At 33.1% G+C, this 18,556-nt stretch overlaps 2 protein-coding genes across 2 annotated transcripts; both read right to left on the bottom strand.

Moving 5' to 3' along the window:
- Positions 1-2,399: 2,399 nt before the first annotated feature.
- LOC107902904 (dirigent protein 4) lies at positions 2,400-3,202 on the bottom strand. Its single transcript, XM_016829012.2, has one exon. The coding sequence runs from the start codon at positions 3,118-3,120 to the stop codon at positions 2,590-2,592; it is 531 nt and encodes a 176-aa protein (XP_016684501.1). The 5' UTR covers positions 3,121-3,202; the 3' UTR covers positions 2,400-2,589.
- A 1,995-nt stretch (positions 3,203-5,197) lies between these two features.
- Positions 5,198-6,084, bottom strand: LOC107903449 (dirigent protein 4). Its single transcript, XM_016829499.2, has one exon. It carries the CDS (start codon positions 5,878-5,880, stop codon positions 5,356-5,358), a length of 525 nt encoding a protein of 174 aa, XP_016684988.1. The 5' UTR covers positions 5,881-6,084; the 3' UTR covers positions 5,198-5,355.
- Positions 6,085-18,556: the final 12,472 nt, after the last annotated feature.

The following is an 18,556-nucleotide window of genomic DNA, read 5'->3' on the forward strand; positions in this document are numbered from 1 at the left end:
TGATCAAGTCTCTTTCCAATATAATCAACTCCGACATAAGAAATTCATTAGAAATCAGAAACATGATCTAATTAACACCCAATTGAGAAATTTATATCAATTTTCTTTGGTTTTTGCGCCAACCAGGTGGTGGCCCATTTTTTAAATTATTATTTAATTAATTATAATTAATTAACTTAAGTATAATGCGAGAAATAAATTTAAATAATTATCATGGATTTATTAAATAAGACAATTAAATATATTTTTCTTACAAATTTATTAAATAACTTTAATGGAATTATAATTGGGTTGAAATATAATTTAATTAAGAAAATAATTTAATTAATTTATATATTTAAGAAATATAAAATAAATATTAGGTTATATAAATTATAAGTGTTGCATAAAAAACCCAAATTAGGTCTAGTTAATGGAAGGGATGGCAAGCCTTAGTATTTTCTAGGCCATGCCACCGCCCCCACCTATTCTACTCCAAGTAGAATTTTTATTTTCTATTAAAATATTATCATTCGATTACCCTTTATTCGAATAGATCTCTTGTACTGTTTCTTTATAATTAGGGACTACGAGCTAAACTATTCATACAATTTTGAGAGTATTGTTATTTTGTCGAAACATAGTGACAATTTTTTTAGAATAAATTCTATTTTTTGGGAAAATCTGATAGTTTCCAGTTTATAGAGAGAATTAACATTCTCATTGAAAGTTAAGAAATGTTTTCATTCTGTGCATTTGGTTCTATTTTGAGAGCTCATACTCAAAGCAATTCAGGGTTTGAGGATAGCGAAGAAGGTCATTCACTAGAAAGTCGGGATTGACTTAGACTACCTCGTACAAAACATAGGTATAAATTTGGTTAAAGGTTTATTGTTATAAATATCACCAGGCTTGATTTTAAGGAAAATTTTAAACTTCCGTTTTGCCTAAAAACTTTGTTTTCTAAACCCATTTTTACAACAATTGTGTGGTGTATAGTTGGAAGAATCGAAACAATCCGTAATTGTCATATTCAGTGTGTTGAAGAACAAACTAATGTGACCAATTGAGTAAATGATTGGATTTGTCAAGGGAATTAATGATAGATTTTAAACGACTCACACAATTGAGACCTTTGATTCAAGTCAATTCTATCTTGTTCGCATGGTTAATGAGGAACTAAATAGTGGAAGTTGATTTTAGGTTATTCGCTTGGTAAGGGTTACTTGTCAAATCGTTCTCGCATTTAATTTACATACAAAAAGGCAAGTCGCGGTTAGAAGTTGCTCCTCAATCATTATAATTGACTTATCGGTTGGAGGAGAAAATCTATTGTCGTGCATCAACTAAAACCAAGGCCAAAACTATTCCTGAAGTTAGAGCGTTGTTTCATCAGTTTACTCAATTTTAATCCCTCTCTTCTATTTTTCATATAGTTCGACACATGTCGTGGGCATGAAAGTTGCCTACCACACGTTCTGGTTAAAATGAACATCAATTTATTCTGTTATATTAGCATTATGGAAATCTCTGGGAAACCTGGTCTATTCCGCTGTTATACTCGTTATTATATTCTCCGTTGAATACAGCAGTCGGAAAGTTAATTTCTCTCTATGAAAAATCGAAAAGCTTTGAGATTTATAGAAAATAGGATTTATTCTTGTAAATATCTCTTTTTTAAAGAAAATGATGACAAAAAGAATTAATTTTTTAATGATGTTGGTATGGCAATCCACACGTAATTTATATTGTCATGATATTTTTTGTTTTATATGCCATGTCAACAAATAATTTAAAAATTATAAATTATAAAAAAATTAATACAAAATATATGTGGATTGCCCTGCGCGCTGTGATGTTTAAAAATAGTTAGTATTTCCATAAACAAAAAAAAATCGACTCTTCTTGAAAGGTTTGTGGTCAAATTTGATTTCTTTTAAAAGGTTGCGGCTCAAATTTAGCTCAAAAATGAAATAAGAGTTAAATTGAGTAAAACACGTCAACATTGAGAACTAAATTTGACATTACGCCTTGATTTATCAATCTATTAAAGGCCTAAGTATTGTGGAATATGAACTTATCGAATCAGACAAAATTTGGTATCAATAAAAACAATAAAGCTTTTCTCTCTAACTTTGTTCAAACTTTGGCGGAGACATTCTCTAGTAAAGATCTTGGTGATCTGAATCATTTCTTGGAAGTTAAAGTCATTCCAACATATCAAGATTTATTCATCTCAACACAAGTATATAGATGTTATGATATATTGAGCAAAATCAACAAATAATTGTCAAGTGCCAAGGAATCAAATACACCAATGTCTACTTTAGTTTGTTTAAGTTTTCATGTTGGTCAAGTTTTGCATAAAGCAGCCTCTATCAGAGATGAAGATAAATACTGAATAGATATATTTATATGCCTTTTTGTAGCTAAGAATTTAATCTTTATTTGCAATATAACAGTAAAGTACAATGATCAAGTATGAGAATTTTAAGTTTTAATCAAATCAACATATATATATATATATCATACACTTATTCTAATCAAGTGGAGCATAATCATACGACTTTTTCACATTAATCCAAGAGAAATGAGTCTGTAAATAACACCTTAGTAATGAATTACAGTAACGTTAAATTCAGCAATTGTATTGGTGGCATTTACAAGGATAGGATTAAATTGTGCAACCCCTGTTGCCATCATGAATTGTCCTCTTCCTCCGACCACCGCAAGATCAGGTTCTCCCCTTGAAAATACGCTTAGAGAGCTACCGTTAAACTTACCAGTATTAAATCCAAAATCTAGGTATTCCGTGCTCGATGCATTCATTCCAGCCACTGACGCAATACCCTGAATATTTCCAATCAACTCTGAGTCAGGCTCAGGACCAGTCCTGAGGGGATCATTAATGGCAAATAAGGAGGCAAATGGCAGTGATGAACTATTGTCATTGCTTGTGCTGTTAGCTTGGGCTACCACTACTATTGTAACACCCGTAGTTCTGTGCATAAAGAAGTTAAGATTGGTGACCTTAACTGGCCTGGGATGATATGGTAGGGTCTCCGAGTAGTATTGGCTCTGCACTGCTACTTGGGAGAGGCAGATGATCAGAATCCAACTCAACATCCATGTTCCTCTCATTGTCTCTGCTTTACTATAATTTCTGGGGAAAGCTATAGAATTGTTGCTTCATTTTTATTAAGAAAACAGAAAGATTTATACTGATAAAACCTGCAGATATGAAAATAATTTATTGTCCATAACATTTTATATAATACCTGCATGATTTCTCACTAGTAACATTAAAGACAAAACAAATTTTGACCAGGCAACACAAACTCGGTCTAATTGGCTGATTGATTTTTTAAAAAAGGATAACTTCACGTAAACACCATTCTGCCTATAAAATTAAATGATCCACTTGCTTTAAATTAATTTGTGGATTGGAAGTCTCCTACCCGGCCTTTTTTATTTTCGTTTGAATGGTTTGTATTGTCCATACATCTGATTGATGTGCTGATGTTATAAATTATTTTATTTTATAATTTTGTGGATTGGGTCCACTTAAATAAAGGTTGAAGATAACCAAAAATAATATTAATGTTCTTAGGTATCATTAAGTAAAATAATATTGTGTTACTAGGAGGGCAACAACACTCCCTCTCGAGCCTTGGGTGTTGCCCATCACACATTGGATGAGCTTATTGGGCCTATCTCATATATTGTACATATATCTGAATATTTAATCAACCCATATATTTTAGTTAACTTCATAAATAATTTTTTATTTACTTAATTAAAAAAATTTAATTAATCTATTTAATTAAATTATTTTCTCAACCCAATTAAATATTTGAGGTAAAATTTATTATTATACCAATAAAAAATTATCACCGTCAATGATTTAACGGAGTGATGACCAAAATATTAAATTTCAATAAGGTGACTAAAATAGAAAATTTTAAACTTGAGTGACCATAATTGAAACACACTAAGAATTAGGTGACTATTTTTTAACTTTACCATTGTTGTACTATGATAAGAACAATCGGATTTGGCAGGGCATATAGAGTTAAAAATTGTCACATAGCCTACATAATTTTTCTATACATTAATGCTTAAAATACTCATAAACCCCCACGCTCGTAAATTGGAGATAAAAGCACTTAAAGTGTTTGAACCCACATCCTACTTATTGTTGCAACAACAATAGTAACACTTGAGTTAAAGATCAATTAGCCATGTTTCTTTTTCTTTTAAAGTTGCATAACAAGTGGTTAAAATCTAAACAATGAATCAAACCCCAAATTTGTGGTCTATTGATTGACTGCCTATTTTCTATAAAAATAGCCTAAATTCGAGTCATCTATGCACCTATAACAAATGATTAAAATCTAAATAATGAACCAAACCGTAAGTTGTGATCCATTGATCGAGTGTTTATTTTCTATAAAAATAGCCTAGATTCAAGTCATCGATGTGCCTAAAGAAAACGTCTAAACAGAGATCCAAAGTTTTGTATTTTTCAAAAATATTAGTTAAGCGCATATCCCTATTATACTCAAGGTTAAAACATTTAAGGAGTCTAATAATTAAAATTTTAATAAATTTTTTTATAAAATATTTAAAAAATTGTATTAATTTATTTATGAGGATAGTTTAGTTCGTCAATTTAAATTAATCAATATTTTAAAATTAATATTAGAATGATATTTTGGTCTATCAATTTTAAGAGTTAATTTAAAGCTTACTCAATAAACAGATGAAAAGGTGAGTTAAAGATGAAATGGATCATACTAAGTGTTGGGTATAGCGGTAAGATACATTATATTTTTAAGGGAAAATACAAAATTAAATTTTGGAGATGACATTGTTAAGACGGACAACAACGAACCTTGAATATATATTCAAGTAAGTATATCTTACATGCATAAATATGTTTATATCAATATATAAGTTTTAAATTTACTAATTAGGTTTAATAAATTAATTTAATAATTGTATTTTAAGTTTAAATGTAAAATTTAAATTGTTTAATATAAAATAAAATAAAATTTAGGTTTAAAGTATTAAAATTTTATATTGATGTTCACTAAATTAATTAATAAATTTAATAAATTGGTTAAAATAATTGTACCTATCAATTAATAGTATAATTATAACGAGTGATTTGTCATAATTAGTGGTCTCAAGTAAAGAGTATTCTCGGCGAGCTTGCTTTGTAGCTAAGAATTTAATCTTTATTTGTAATATAACAATAAAGTACAATGATGAAGTATGACAATTTTAATTTATTCTCGTACATTTATTCTAATCAAGTGGAGCAGAACCAAGACATTTTCACAATCGATCAGAATTGAGTTTGTAAATAGCACCTTAGTAATGAACTACAGTAACGTTAAATTCAATAATGACATTGGTGGCATTTATAAGGATAGGGTTAAATAGTGCAACCCCTCTTGCCATCATGAATCGTCCTCTTCCTCCGACCACCGCTAGCCCAGGTTCTCCTCTTGAAAATACGCTTAGAGAGCTGCCGTTAAACTTACCGGTATTGAATCCAAAATCTATGTATTGTGTGCTCGATGCATTCATTCCAGCCAGGAGCGCAATACCCTGAACATTTCCAATCACCTTCGAGTCAGGCTCAGGACCAGTCCTGAGGGGATCATTAACGGCAACCAGGGAGGCAAATGGCACTGATGAACTATTGCTTGTGATGTTAGCTTGGGCTACCACGACTGCTGTAACACCCGTATGTTCATGCATAAAGAAATGAAGATTGGTTTCCTTAGCTGGCTTGCGATCATAGTGTCGGGTCTTCGAGTAGTATTGGCTCTGCACGGCTACTTGGGAGAGGCAGATGATCAGAATCCAAGTCAACACCAATGTTCCTCTCATTGTCTCTGCTTTACTATAATTTCTGGGGCGAAATGTAGATGCAAGCTAGTAGAATTGTTGCTTGATTCTTTATTAAGAACACAGAAACATTTATACTGAAAATACCCGGAGACATGAAAATCATTTATTGTCCAAAACATTTGATGCAATACGTGCTTGATTTCTCACTAGTAATATTAAAAACAAAACAAATTTTGACCAGGCAACACAAACTTGCCCTAATTGGCTGCTTGATTTTTAAATAGGAATATTTTTGTTTTTGGATACATATAAATACGAATTGTCTTCACTTAACAATTGGAATGGCTTAAAGAGCATTCTGCCTATAAAATTAAATGATCCACGTGCTTTAAATTAGTTCTAGATTGGAATTTGGAAGTTTCCTCCCCCGCGTTTTTATTTTCGTCGTCGGTTTTCGTCTTTTTCACATGTTATTGATGTGTTGATTTTATAAATTATTTTATCTTCCGCAATTCCCTTTAGACCAAATAACTTCATTCTAATACTGTCCTTGGTCATATTTTAATCCACGTTTAATAAAGTAAAAAAAAATTAATCCAACAAATGTTTATGCATAATTAAATAAAACACATGTTAAAGGATGGTATCTGAATATTTAATCAAAACTCATATATTTTAATCAACCTAAAAAACAATTTTCTATTTTTTAAAATATTAATTAATTAATTAATTATTTATTTATTTTCTCAATTGAATTAAATATTTGAGGTCCAAATTTGTTATTAAAATTTGGTAACGTGACTAAAATAGACACCACCATTAGTGATTTAACGGAGGCGTGACTAAAATATTAAATGTCGATAACATGACTAAGATAGACGTTTTTAAACGTGAGTGGCCAAAATTGAAAAATGGTAATAATTAGACGATCATTTTTAGAGTTTACCCTTGTTGTAGTATGATAAGGACTTTTGAATTTGGCGGGGCATATAGAGTTAAAAATGGTCACATTGTATACGAAATCTTTTTTATATAATTTATTCATAAACCTCCCACACTCATAAAATAGAGGATAAAAACACTTGTACGCATGCTCAAACCCAAATCCCGTTTATACTTCATGGTTAAAGTATTTAAGGAATATAATAATTAAAATTAAAATTTTAATAAAATTTGTGTATTTAATATTAAAAATAATTTCAAATATATATTTTGCGTGGAAAGTTTAGTTAATCAGTATTTATAAAGTTAGTATGAAAAATATATTATCAGTAGGTTGGGTAACTAAATCCAGAAAATCATTTTAATTTTAATTATATTACATATAACCTTAATTATATTACAGGAATTAAATTGTGAAAGTTCAATCGCTATTTAATTTTAATTTAAAAAACGTTTGAGGATCCAGTTAGCAATTATGCAAATGGCCTAAAATAGTTATGAAACCATTGTTATTATAGGGAAGTTTATGATAATACCCACTTAATTTCATTAATAAAGGTTAATTAATAAAGTAAGCATGTTTAATAGTTAAAAATCTAAGTCAATTAAACTTTAATTATAACCTTAATTATGTATTAATAGGAAGGTGAGTGGAGAGATGATACATTCATCATCCTCACCAAATTGTGTTGTCCAAGTAGGAAGAGAAAGTAAAGGAAAACTCTTTTGCTTCTTTTACATTTTGGTCCAAAATCCCTGAGGTATTTAAGTCTTTCCTTTGAAACTTTTATGTTTTCATGACTATCTAAGTTTGATTAAGTTTACCCACGCCTTAGATTTGTCAATTGTTAAATGCTTATCAAATAGTCATTAATGGGTATTTGATGAAATTGAGTTTGATTTTGATGATAAATAGAAGTATGATTTTTTAGCATGTTAGGACTAAGTTGAAAATTAGAGAAACGTGCTGGAATTGATTAGAAATTCAATTAACCTATCTAATTGGTTTATGACATTTGGGATCAAATTGAACAAAGTGAAAATTGTTAGGGAATTATGTTATAGATTAAAAGTACAAGGTCCCTAATGAAAGGATATGAAATTAGATTTTGATTCGATATTAAATATAAAAGAATACAAGTATTTTGGATATAGGAACTAAAATGATTAAAATGCAAACTATGTTTGATTATATGTTTTCATGTGATTGGGTGAAAACTATTATCGTTTCTATGCTTGAATTATTGTATGTAGCTAAAGATGATGTCAGATTGTCTCGAGAGAAAGGAAAGACGAGAGTTGTAGACAAGTAGCTAATACAGTTTGTGCTTCCATGATTTAAAATCAATACATTTACATATATTTCTATTAATTGTATCAAACTATCTTGATTGAGGTAATGTCATGAAAATGGTAAGTATTTCATGGTTGGCAACTTGTGAGAAATGTGGTGATATGCATGTGATAATACGAAATAATATGAATTAATGGATTGGATTAAGCATTATAGAAATTGGTATTATATGAAATTATGAAATGTTTGATCTGGTGTCTTAAGTGCAGTATATTCGTTTGGTAAACTTGTATTTTTTGAACAAATTGATTTAATAATATCCATTAATTACTTTAACACCCTTTGTATATTGTCCTCAATGGTTTTTGTACACTGTTGACACCATTTTTTTGATGAAAACGGGATCGACTTGGGTTTTGAAAACAAAAACGGGAGTCGCCACCAATCCTTTTTGATAAGGTGTGATCAGATCACCTTGAAAAGTGGTTGTTTTTAATAAACGATTTGATTTTATTAAAACAACATTTTTGTTCCACAAAATTCAGAAAAACGAGTTCGGGAGTCGGTTACGTACGAGGAAGGATTAGCACCCTCGTAACGCCCAAAAATTGGTACCTAATTGAAAACTTTGAAGAATTTTAAAAATACGATCCTAAAATTTTTGAATAATATGAGTTGGAATTTAAGATTCTCTTGTTCCGAAAGAATATCACATCCAGCACATTAGGATACGACAAGATCACCTTATGGTTTCCAAAACCTATACTTTGAAACTTTAAAAGAGTATTTGGCTATTTGGCTAAAAGAGAAATCGAAACACAGCTCATTAGGGCACGTTTTCTCGAATTTCTAAATGCAAAATATTGCCTTACTTTGAAATTTTAAAAAGATATTTGGCTATTTGGTCGAACGAAAAAATCGAAACCCAGCACATTAGGGCACGTTTTCAAATTTCCAAATGCAAAATATTGCCTTTATTATGTTTTAGAAAAATCCTCATTTCGATAAAACGACGTGTCATATCCAATGCGTTAGGACACAACGTATTGAATTCCCGATACGAGAATAAATGCCGAAAAGTTTACTTACTTAAAAGATATTTAACTATCTCGGATTTTAGAAAAAGGTGTCATGCCCAGTAAGTTAGGACACGATCTTTTCTTAATTCCCGAGATCGTTTAAAAACTTGAGTTTGAAAAGATTCGTGTATTTAGATTTATTACGAAAATCGAAACCCAGTAAGTTAGGGTACAACCTTCTCGAATCTAAACACGAGATTTTGCTTATTCAAAAATCATAATTTATGCATCGAAAAAAATTAATCTAACATGAAATAGTAGAAATGAAACTCGATATTAATACATGTAACAAGATAATGAATACAATAATGTAAGCATAAATGATACGAGCAACAACAACAAAATAATAAATAAATAAATAAATAAATAAAAGATGACAAAACAATTATACGTGAAACAATAAACAACTAGGGCTAAAAATTTTCATAAGAATAATGATGAAAACATAAATAAAAACATAAATATAAGATAAAACAATAATAACAATAAAGAAAATAGATAAAAATTATAAAATGTAAAAAATATATATGTACATATAAAGGAAATATATATGTATGTAGATATAAAATTATGAAAATACGAGAAATATATATATCTTAAAATTATTGAATATAAAAGTTTATGCAAGTATGTATATACAAGTTTATGTATATAAAGTTTATAAAAAAAATATAAGTATATATATATATTCGTAAAAAAATGTATATAAATATAGATATATATGTATAGATTATCAAATGTATATAAACATGCGTGTGTATGTACATATTAAATAAAAAAACGTGTACATATATTATGAAAATGTATATATATATAGATATAAAAATAAAGCTAAATATATATATTACTAATTAATGTATTAAATATAATAGTAACAAATAAATAAAAGGAAAATAAAATTAATAATAATAAGGTTAAATAATAAAAATGCTAAAAAAACACTGACTAAATTAAAATAAAACGAAAATACATGGTTGATTTGAAAGTAAAAAAGACGAAAAGGATCAAATTGCGACACGCACAAAAAGGGAGGGACCAAAACAATAAATAGACTGAATTCCCAAAACGCGGTGCTGCAGTGGACTAAATTGAAACGAAAATAAAACTGCGCGTCTAAATTAAAATAAAAGAAAAGAAAGAAAAAAGGGGCAAATTGCAACACGCTGCAAAATCGGAGAGACTGCACGCGTAAATATCCCAAAAGTCAAAAACACGTGGATCCTCTGGGTCGGGCCGGGTCGACGCGCGGATCTCCTCACCAAAACGGTGCCCGTTTCATTCCTTTATAAAAGTCAGATTTTTTTATATATATTTTTATTTCTGCCACTTTTTTTCTCTCAACCCTTCCCTAATCTCCCCAGAATCCGGCCGTCGGTCCGGCCATGGGCCACCGTGCCAATCGCCTGTCACCGGCGCTGCCGTGTACGACGGCAGGGAGACCAAAAGTCTCCCCTTTTTCGCTGAATCGTCTCTCCTCGGCCTCCTGAGCGTCCCGGCGTCGATAAAAAAGGGTAAAAATGCCTCATTTCTTCCTTTATTTTGTACTTCAAAAAAAATAAAAATAAAAATAAAAACAAAACAAAAATAAAAAGAAGAGTAACCTTTTATTGCTTTTTTAATCTTTGTTCTTCCTTTTTTTTGAATAGATTTATCTTTTTTTTTCAAAAGAAGAACCCTTTTACAATTTGTTTTTGGGCTATTTATAGCCGATTCTGTTTTTGTTTCCTTTTTCTATTTATGCTTGCGTGTTCTTCTTTCTCTTGCAAGTGGAGCAGGTGCAAGTGGGGTGATGGGACGTGCGGCGTGGCGGTGGCAGAGCTAGGGCGGCAGCAGTTGAGTCTGAATACCCTAGGTGCGGCGCCTAGGGTTCTTTTGTTTCTGCTAGGGTTTTTTTTTCTTTTTTTTTTGTTTTGGATTTAGGCCATTTGGGTTTTGGGCTTAGGTTAGGTTTAATTGGGGTTTGGTCTGTTTATTTTCTGTTTTGGTTGTATTTGGGCTAGTTGGGCCTCAGGCAAAAAATTGGGCTTGTACAACTGCCCCTCTTTACTCGTTGTCCTGTAACGAGAACAGAGCAAAGACCTAAAAAGACCAATATTTTGCCCGATCTCGCCAAGTCTTGACTTCTCTTGGCGTTTCTCTTCTTCAAGTAGCTTATTTTCAATCCACTACGTCTTGTTGCTTCAATCCACTCTACTGTAGCAATAACTTTAGAGGGACGAGGTTTGTGGTTTTAGTCTGCTCCACTTGGGAAGATAAGATTCACCATCTTTGATCTGCTCCACTACTGCTTAGGGAGACAGAATCTGCAAGGGAGACAGAATCTGTAATCTTTAACCTACTCTACTACTGCTTAGGGAGATAGGACTAATGGCTTAAATCTACTTCTCCACTATCTTGGGAAGATAAGATTCACCATCTTTGATCTGCTCCACTACTACTTAGGGAGACAGAATCCTACTCCACTACTGCTTAGGGAGATAGGACTGATGGCTTAAAACTGCTTCTCCACTATCTTGGGAAGAGAAGATTCACCATCTTCGATCTGCTCCACTACTGCTTAGGGAGACAGAATCTACAATCTTCAACTTACTCCACTACTACTTAGGGAGATAGGACAAATGGCTTAAATCTGCTTCTCCACTATCTTAGGAAGATAAGATTCACCATCTTCGATCTACTCCACTACTGCTTAGGGAGATAAGACTAATGGCTAAAATCTGCTTCTCCACTATCTTGGGGAGATAAGATTCACCATCTTCGATCTGCTTCACTACTGCTTAGGGGGACAGAATCTGCAATCTTCAACCTACTCCACTACTACTTAGGGAGATAGGATCTGCAACCTTTAATCTGCTTTGCTGCAAACTATGATGTCTTCGATCTACTTCATTGTCAGTACAGGAAGACAAGATCTGCTATCTTCAGTCTGATGGTGTCTTCGATCTACTTCGTCATCAGTATAGGAAGGCAAGGCTGGTGTCTTCGATCTGCTTCGCCGTCAGTACAGGAAGGCAAGATCTGCTATCTTCAGTCTGCTCTGCTGTCAGTATAGAGAGGCAAGGCTGATGTCTTCGATCTGCTTCGCCGTCAATACAGGAAGGCAAGATCTGCTATCTTCAGTCTGCTTCGCTGTCAGTACAGGAAGGCAAGGCTGGTGTCTTCGATATGCTTCGCTGTCAGTATAGGAAGGCAAAATTTACTATTTTTAGTCTGCTCCACTGTCAGTACAGGAAGGCAAGACTGGTGTCTTCGATCTGCTTCGCAGTCAGTACAGGAAGGCAAGATCTGCTATCTTCAGTCTGCTCCGCTGTCAGTACAGGAAGGCAAGGCTGGTGTCTTCGATATGCTTCGCTGTCAGTACAGGAAGGTAAAATCTACTATTTTAAGTCTGCTCCACTGTCAGTACAGGAAGGCAAGGCGGGTTTCTTCGATCTGCTTCACCGTCAGTACAGGAAGGCAAGATCTGCTATATTTAGTCTGCTCCGCTGTCAGTACAAGAAGGCAAGGTTGGTGTCTCCGATCTGCTTCGCTGCCAGTACAGGAAGGCATGATCTGCTATCTTTAGTCTGCTTCACTGTTAGTACAGGAAGGCAAGACTGGTTTCTTCGATCTGTTTCGCCGTTAGTACAAGAAGACATGATCTGCTATCTTTAGTCTGCTTCACTGTCAGTACAGGAAGGCAAGACTGGTTTCTTCGATCTGCTTCACCGTCAGTACAGGGAGGCATGATCTGCTATCCTTATTCTGCTTCGCTGTCGGTACAGGAAAGCAAGACTGGCTTCTTCGATCTACTTCACTGTCAGTACAGGAAGGCATGATCTACTATCTTTAGTCTGCTTCGCTGTCAGTACAGGAAGGCAAGACTGGTTTCTTCGATCTGCTTCGCCGTCAGTACAGGAAGGCATGATCTTCTATCTTCAGTCTGCTCCGCTGTCAGTATAAGAAAGCAAGACTGGTTTCTTCGATCTGCTTCGCCGTCAGTACAGGGGGGCAAGATCTGCAATCTTCATTGATCTGTGCTCTGGGGAACACCACCTCTATATTCTATTTTATGAACCTAATTGTGCCTAGTGATTAGGATGACATGATCAGAATGAATCAAACGCTCCTAACTAGACACGTATGAATGACGTTTGAATGAATGCAATGAAAATGATCCCTTTTTAATGCTTGAGTTATCATTACTCAAAGTTTATTAAGGTTTTATCACTGACGTGCTACAATGTCTTCTTGCTCGGCTGGCGTATCCAAAGAAACACTTAATCTGATTGCCCCCCATTGTGAACGTCAGAGTTCAATCCACTAGGACACAAAATTTTTACCATCATTCTCCCACTGTGATCCAAGGGTAGAAAAATATGGCTTTTCTCAATCATCTCCTATTGCAATTCAAGGATACAGAATGTGAAGCTCTTTGGTCTTTTACCCTATTCCCAAGGTGTTATACCAAATGCTCATGCACAATTGCAAAATTTTCTTCTCCGAGAAAACCTTTTCTTATCACTCGGTGATCATTGCTTGTTTGTTCATTGAAGCCTTGTCATCAACACAAAATTTTGTCATTTTGTTCAATCAATGTTTGGATAACAAAATCTGAAAGGATAGTCTTAACTTAGACTCTTCCTTCTTAGAAATTTCAACCTTTAAACTTGGTGTGTTCTAAACAATATCATGTTTCAGGTTCCTATATTATTTAGAAACTTCTAGGGTAATATGCAAAACTTCTCTTGTGAAAGTATTATTAGTCCATTAATCATTATTCCAATGCAACATGCTTGCAAAAGATCATAACGATAGATAAAACAAAATTGATTTGGGAGCCTAGCTCAAAATAAATTATCAAGGATAGCAAGAATAAAAGAGGAATTGATTGGAACACGTATCTTGAATAAGAATAAAGTATTCCAAGAACAACAAATTCAATATAAAGGTTAGGTGCCCCAGATATCGCATCTTAAACTTCTCTGTACAAACTTTCTGAAGACCTTTCTGAGTTTGACATGTGTTTAGGAGATCTACAGGACTTTGTCGATGCCCCAAGATGTTGCCTACCCTTTCCTGTTGATTCAGGTATAACAAGATCACCACATGCCCCAATTTGGTTAAAATTTGAGCTGCTCTGATCACCTCATGCCCCATTTAATCCAAAACTTGAATTGCCCTTTTCGAGTTTTCAACTCAAATCCCCTTTGGTCTCAAGGCGCCCTTTGCGGGTTTTCACCTTGGCCTCTCCTTTTTTTTTCTTTTTCTTTTTTTCCTCTTTTTTTCTTTTTTTAATCTGAACTCATTGGATTAGGTATGTCCTCGTTATCCCTTCCGATCAAGATTGACGCTTTTCCAGATAAGGCCTTCCCCATAAGGTTTTTCCCATCTTGGCATGAAGTTCTTTTTGTGTGGAAATGATCTTCTTCGATACCAAGTACCCCTCATGGAATTTTATAGGGCGAACTTTTTTGTGAGCTCGCATCATTTGCTTTTGGCGCATTTGACCACGATGGACAACTTTGAACATTCCTCTTCAATCGGGATTGGATCCAAAAAACTCAGAGAGAAAGAATCTCATCTTAAATAGGCGAAACTGCGATGGGCCCAAGAGAACGGCATTGCCCCCGCAGAGTTTTTTTTAATGCTCTGTTCACCTTTGGGCGACATAGTGTTAATTTTGAACAAACTGCCAACTTTTGAAATCGTGCTCTTGTTCAAATTTGGTGCATTGTCAGATATGATCCTTTTGGCATTCCATATTGACATGTGATTTTTTTTGAGAATTTGTTGACTGTTAACTTTCTGATGTTGGCATATGAAGCGGCTTCTACCCGCGAAGATAAATCAATGACCGCCAAAATCTTCTGTCTAGATCGTCCCAATAGCCTTCATGCCCCACATAGGGAGGAGCCATGGACTCCATTGATTTTTTGTATGGTGGAATCTGTTTTTCACCTTGTTTTATCATCCTTAACAAGTTTAGAGATAAACTATAATCTATGTCATCTTCGAAGTCATGAGATCCCTCTAAACACATGTCTCACTCAAAAGGAGATTCTGAGTCTGTAGCAGCGTCACTCATGTCGTTGATATCTGGGGACCTATCGTAGGTACAAGAGAATATACAAAGAATGTATGAATTTAAGAATAAATATCTATACAGTATGATTATGAATGAATGAAAGAATGATTTGGAAGAAAGAATGAAAGAATAATTATTCATAAATGATGAAAGAATATTAGCTCAAAAATGATCGCAAAGATATATTTCATTAAAATAACGACGTTCAGACATGAGCCTATTTCACAAAGGAATTCTTATCGCCTCTAGGCTAAAAGCAACAAGTGTGTTTTGGACATTACTCTAAATAAACTCTAAATACTACAAAGATTTCTTCTGCAGTCTGATTATTTAGAACACTCCCAAGTTTATAATGACGGATATCTAACAAGGTCCCTTTTCAGTTGTCTTCATGTATGACATTGATATGACCATTTTTTTGACCCCTTCACAAAACTCTATCTTGTTGGACCTTAGCTAACCGCTCTTGTATTTGCAGTCGTAGTTGGTCTTGCCTCCCCCTTTGGAGTCGTTCAAGTTTTCAATCTTTGGTCCATATTTTTTTGTTCGGATACCGTAATGATGCTAAGTCGATAGACTTTTTTTTTAGTTCCCAGGTTAACTGAAATAATTTTACTCAATTACGGTCTTTTAATGGTCCTTAATGCGCATGATGCTATGTAATGCAAATGCATGAAATGAATGCAAAAAAGAGACATTGATTCTTGGTTCAATTCTATTAGAACAACTTTACTAGAAAACAAATCTCTTTACATAAAGCGGATATATATACGGCTTTGCCCTCATAGGCGGAGACATTCGATCCTCTTCTTCATTCGAGCGTTAAGATAAATCTCACGAACTCTTCAAAAGGGACGTCTCTTCTATCTCTTTTTTGCTTAATCCGGGCCGTGACTCGTTCCTCGCTCATCCTCGTGATGCTCATTGGCTTCTCTTTAAGAAAGTTCAGCGGCTCTCGAATAATCTTTGTCTTCTTGAATCCTCGAGCAACGGAGCAATAGTCGTGTAGTCCTCTATTAAACTATCATCATTCTCTTATCACGTTTTCTTGGACCATATTCGGATAACTGTATCGTCATCCACTTTATCAAGAAACCCATTTTCTTATGACAAGCTCTCTATTTAGCAACCGAACGTGAATCAACACCTCTTTTTATGATGAAAATGCAATGCAATCATAAGAAAAAAGAAAACAGGTTAGTACAAAGCAAAAGCAAGCAAGAATAAAGAGAACACCTATTCGGGTGAATACTAGGGGTTCGAAGTGGTTCTACCTAGGGTGGGCTCCTAAAGTTCGCCACATGAGGTTTGGTTCTAAAGTAAAGGTACCCGAACCAACAGATTCCTCAATCGTCACCCATTATAGGCTCACATAGACCGAGTTCGGTTCAGGGGAATGCATTTCCCTATGGCTGCACAGATATGAAAATCTCACGAAAACATAGGTACAGATGTATCCCGAAAGCGACCCACTATCCTGCACGGAGGCGAAAACCTCACGAAGGAGTAGCTTCTCACTCCCACTTAAAAGGGTGTAACCAACGGTCATGCAATGCAATGTGCAAAGATGTAAAAATTTAAAATACAAAACATGATGAAAACTATAAAACATGATGAAAACTATAACTCAAAATAAATGCAATGAGAGGATTGTATATTTAAATCAAGTTTTTTAATTTTTGACAAAAAGACAAAAAATAATCATCTCGTGGCTTGACTCTCTTATTTTATGTCCCCAGTGGAGTCGCCAAGCTATTGACACCATTTTTTTGATGAAAACGGGGTCGACTTGGGTTTTGAAAACAAAAACGGGAGTCGCCACCAATCCTTTTTGATAAGGTGTGATCGGATCACCTTGAAAAGTGATTGTTTTTAATAAACAATTTGATTTTATTAAAACAACGATTTTGGTCCACAAAATTCAGAAAAACGGGTTTGGGAGTCGGTTACGTACGAGGAAGGATTAGCTCCCTCGTAACGCCTAAAAATTGGTACCTAGTTGATTAGTTAATGTCTTAATGTCGAAAATTGGAAACTTTGAAGAATTTTAAAAATAAAATCCTAAAAACTTTTGAATAATATGAGTTGGAATTTAAGATTCTCTTGTTCCGAAAGAATATCACATCCAGCACATTAGGATACGATATTTTAAACTCTCGAAACCAAGATCACCTTATGGTTTTCAAAACCTATACTTTGAAACTTTAAAAGGGTATTTGGCTATTTGGCTAAAAGAGAAATCGAAACCCAGCTCATTAGGGCACGTTTTCTCGAATTTCCAAACGCAAAATATTGCCTTACTTTGAAATTTTCAAAGGATATTTGGCTATTTGGTCGAACGAAAAAATCGAAACCCAGCACATTAGGGCACGTTTTCAAATTTTCAAATGCAAAATATTACCTTTATTATTTTTTAGAAAAATCCTCATTTTGAGAAAACGACGTGTCATATCCAATGCGTTAGGACACAACGTGTCGAATTCCCGATACGAGAATAAATGCCGAAAAGTTTACTTATTTAAAAGATATTTAACTATCTCGGATTTTAGAAAAAGGTGCCATGCTCAGTAAGTTAGGACACGATCTTTTCTTAATTCCCGAGATCGTTTAAAAACTTGAGTTTGAAAAGATTCGTGTATTTAGATTTATTGTGAAAATCAAAACCCAGTTAGTTAGGGTACGACCTTCTCGAATCTAAACACGAGATTTTGCTTATTCAAAAATCATAATTTATGCATCGAATAAAATTAATCTGACATGAAATAGTAGAAATGAAACTCGATATTAATACGCGTAACAAGATAATGAATACAATAATGTAAGCATAAATGATACGAGCAACAACAACAAAATAATAAATAAATAAATAAAAGATGACAAAACAATTATACGTGAAACAATAAGCAACTAGGGCTAAAACATTTCATAAGAATAATGATGAAAACATAAATAAAAACATAAATATAAGATAAAACAATAATAACAATAAAGAAAATAGATAAAAATTATAAAATGTAAAAAATATATATGCACATTTAAAGGAAATATATATGTATGTAGATACATAAAATTATGAAAATACGAGAAATATATATATATCTTAAAATTATTGAATATAAAAGTTTATGCAAGTATGCATATACAGGTTTATGTATATAAAGTTTATAAAAAAAAAACATATAAGTATATATATATTCGTAAAAAATGTATATAAATATATATATATATATAAATATAGATATATATGTATAGATTATAAAATGTATATAAACATGCGTGTGTATGTACATATTAAATAAAAAACGTGTACATATATTATGAAAATGTATATCT

This window comes from Gossypium hirsutum, chromosome D05 (genome assembly GCF_007990345.1).
Source record: "Gossypium hirsutum isolate 1008001.06 chromosome D05, Gossypium_hirsutum_v2.1, whole genome shotgun sequence".
Lineage (NCBI taxonomy): Eukaryota > Viridiplantae > Streptophyta > Magnoliopsida > Malvales > Malvaceae > Gossypium > Gossypium hirsutum.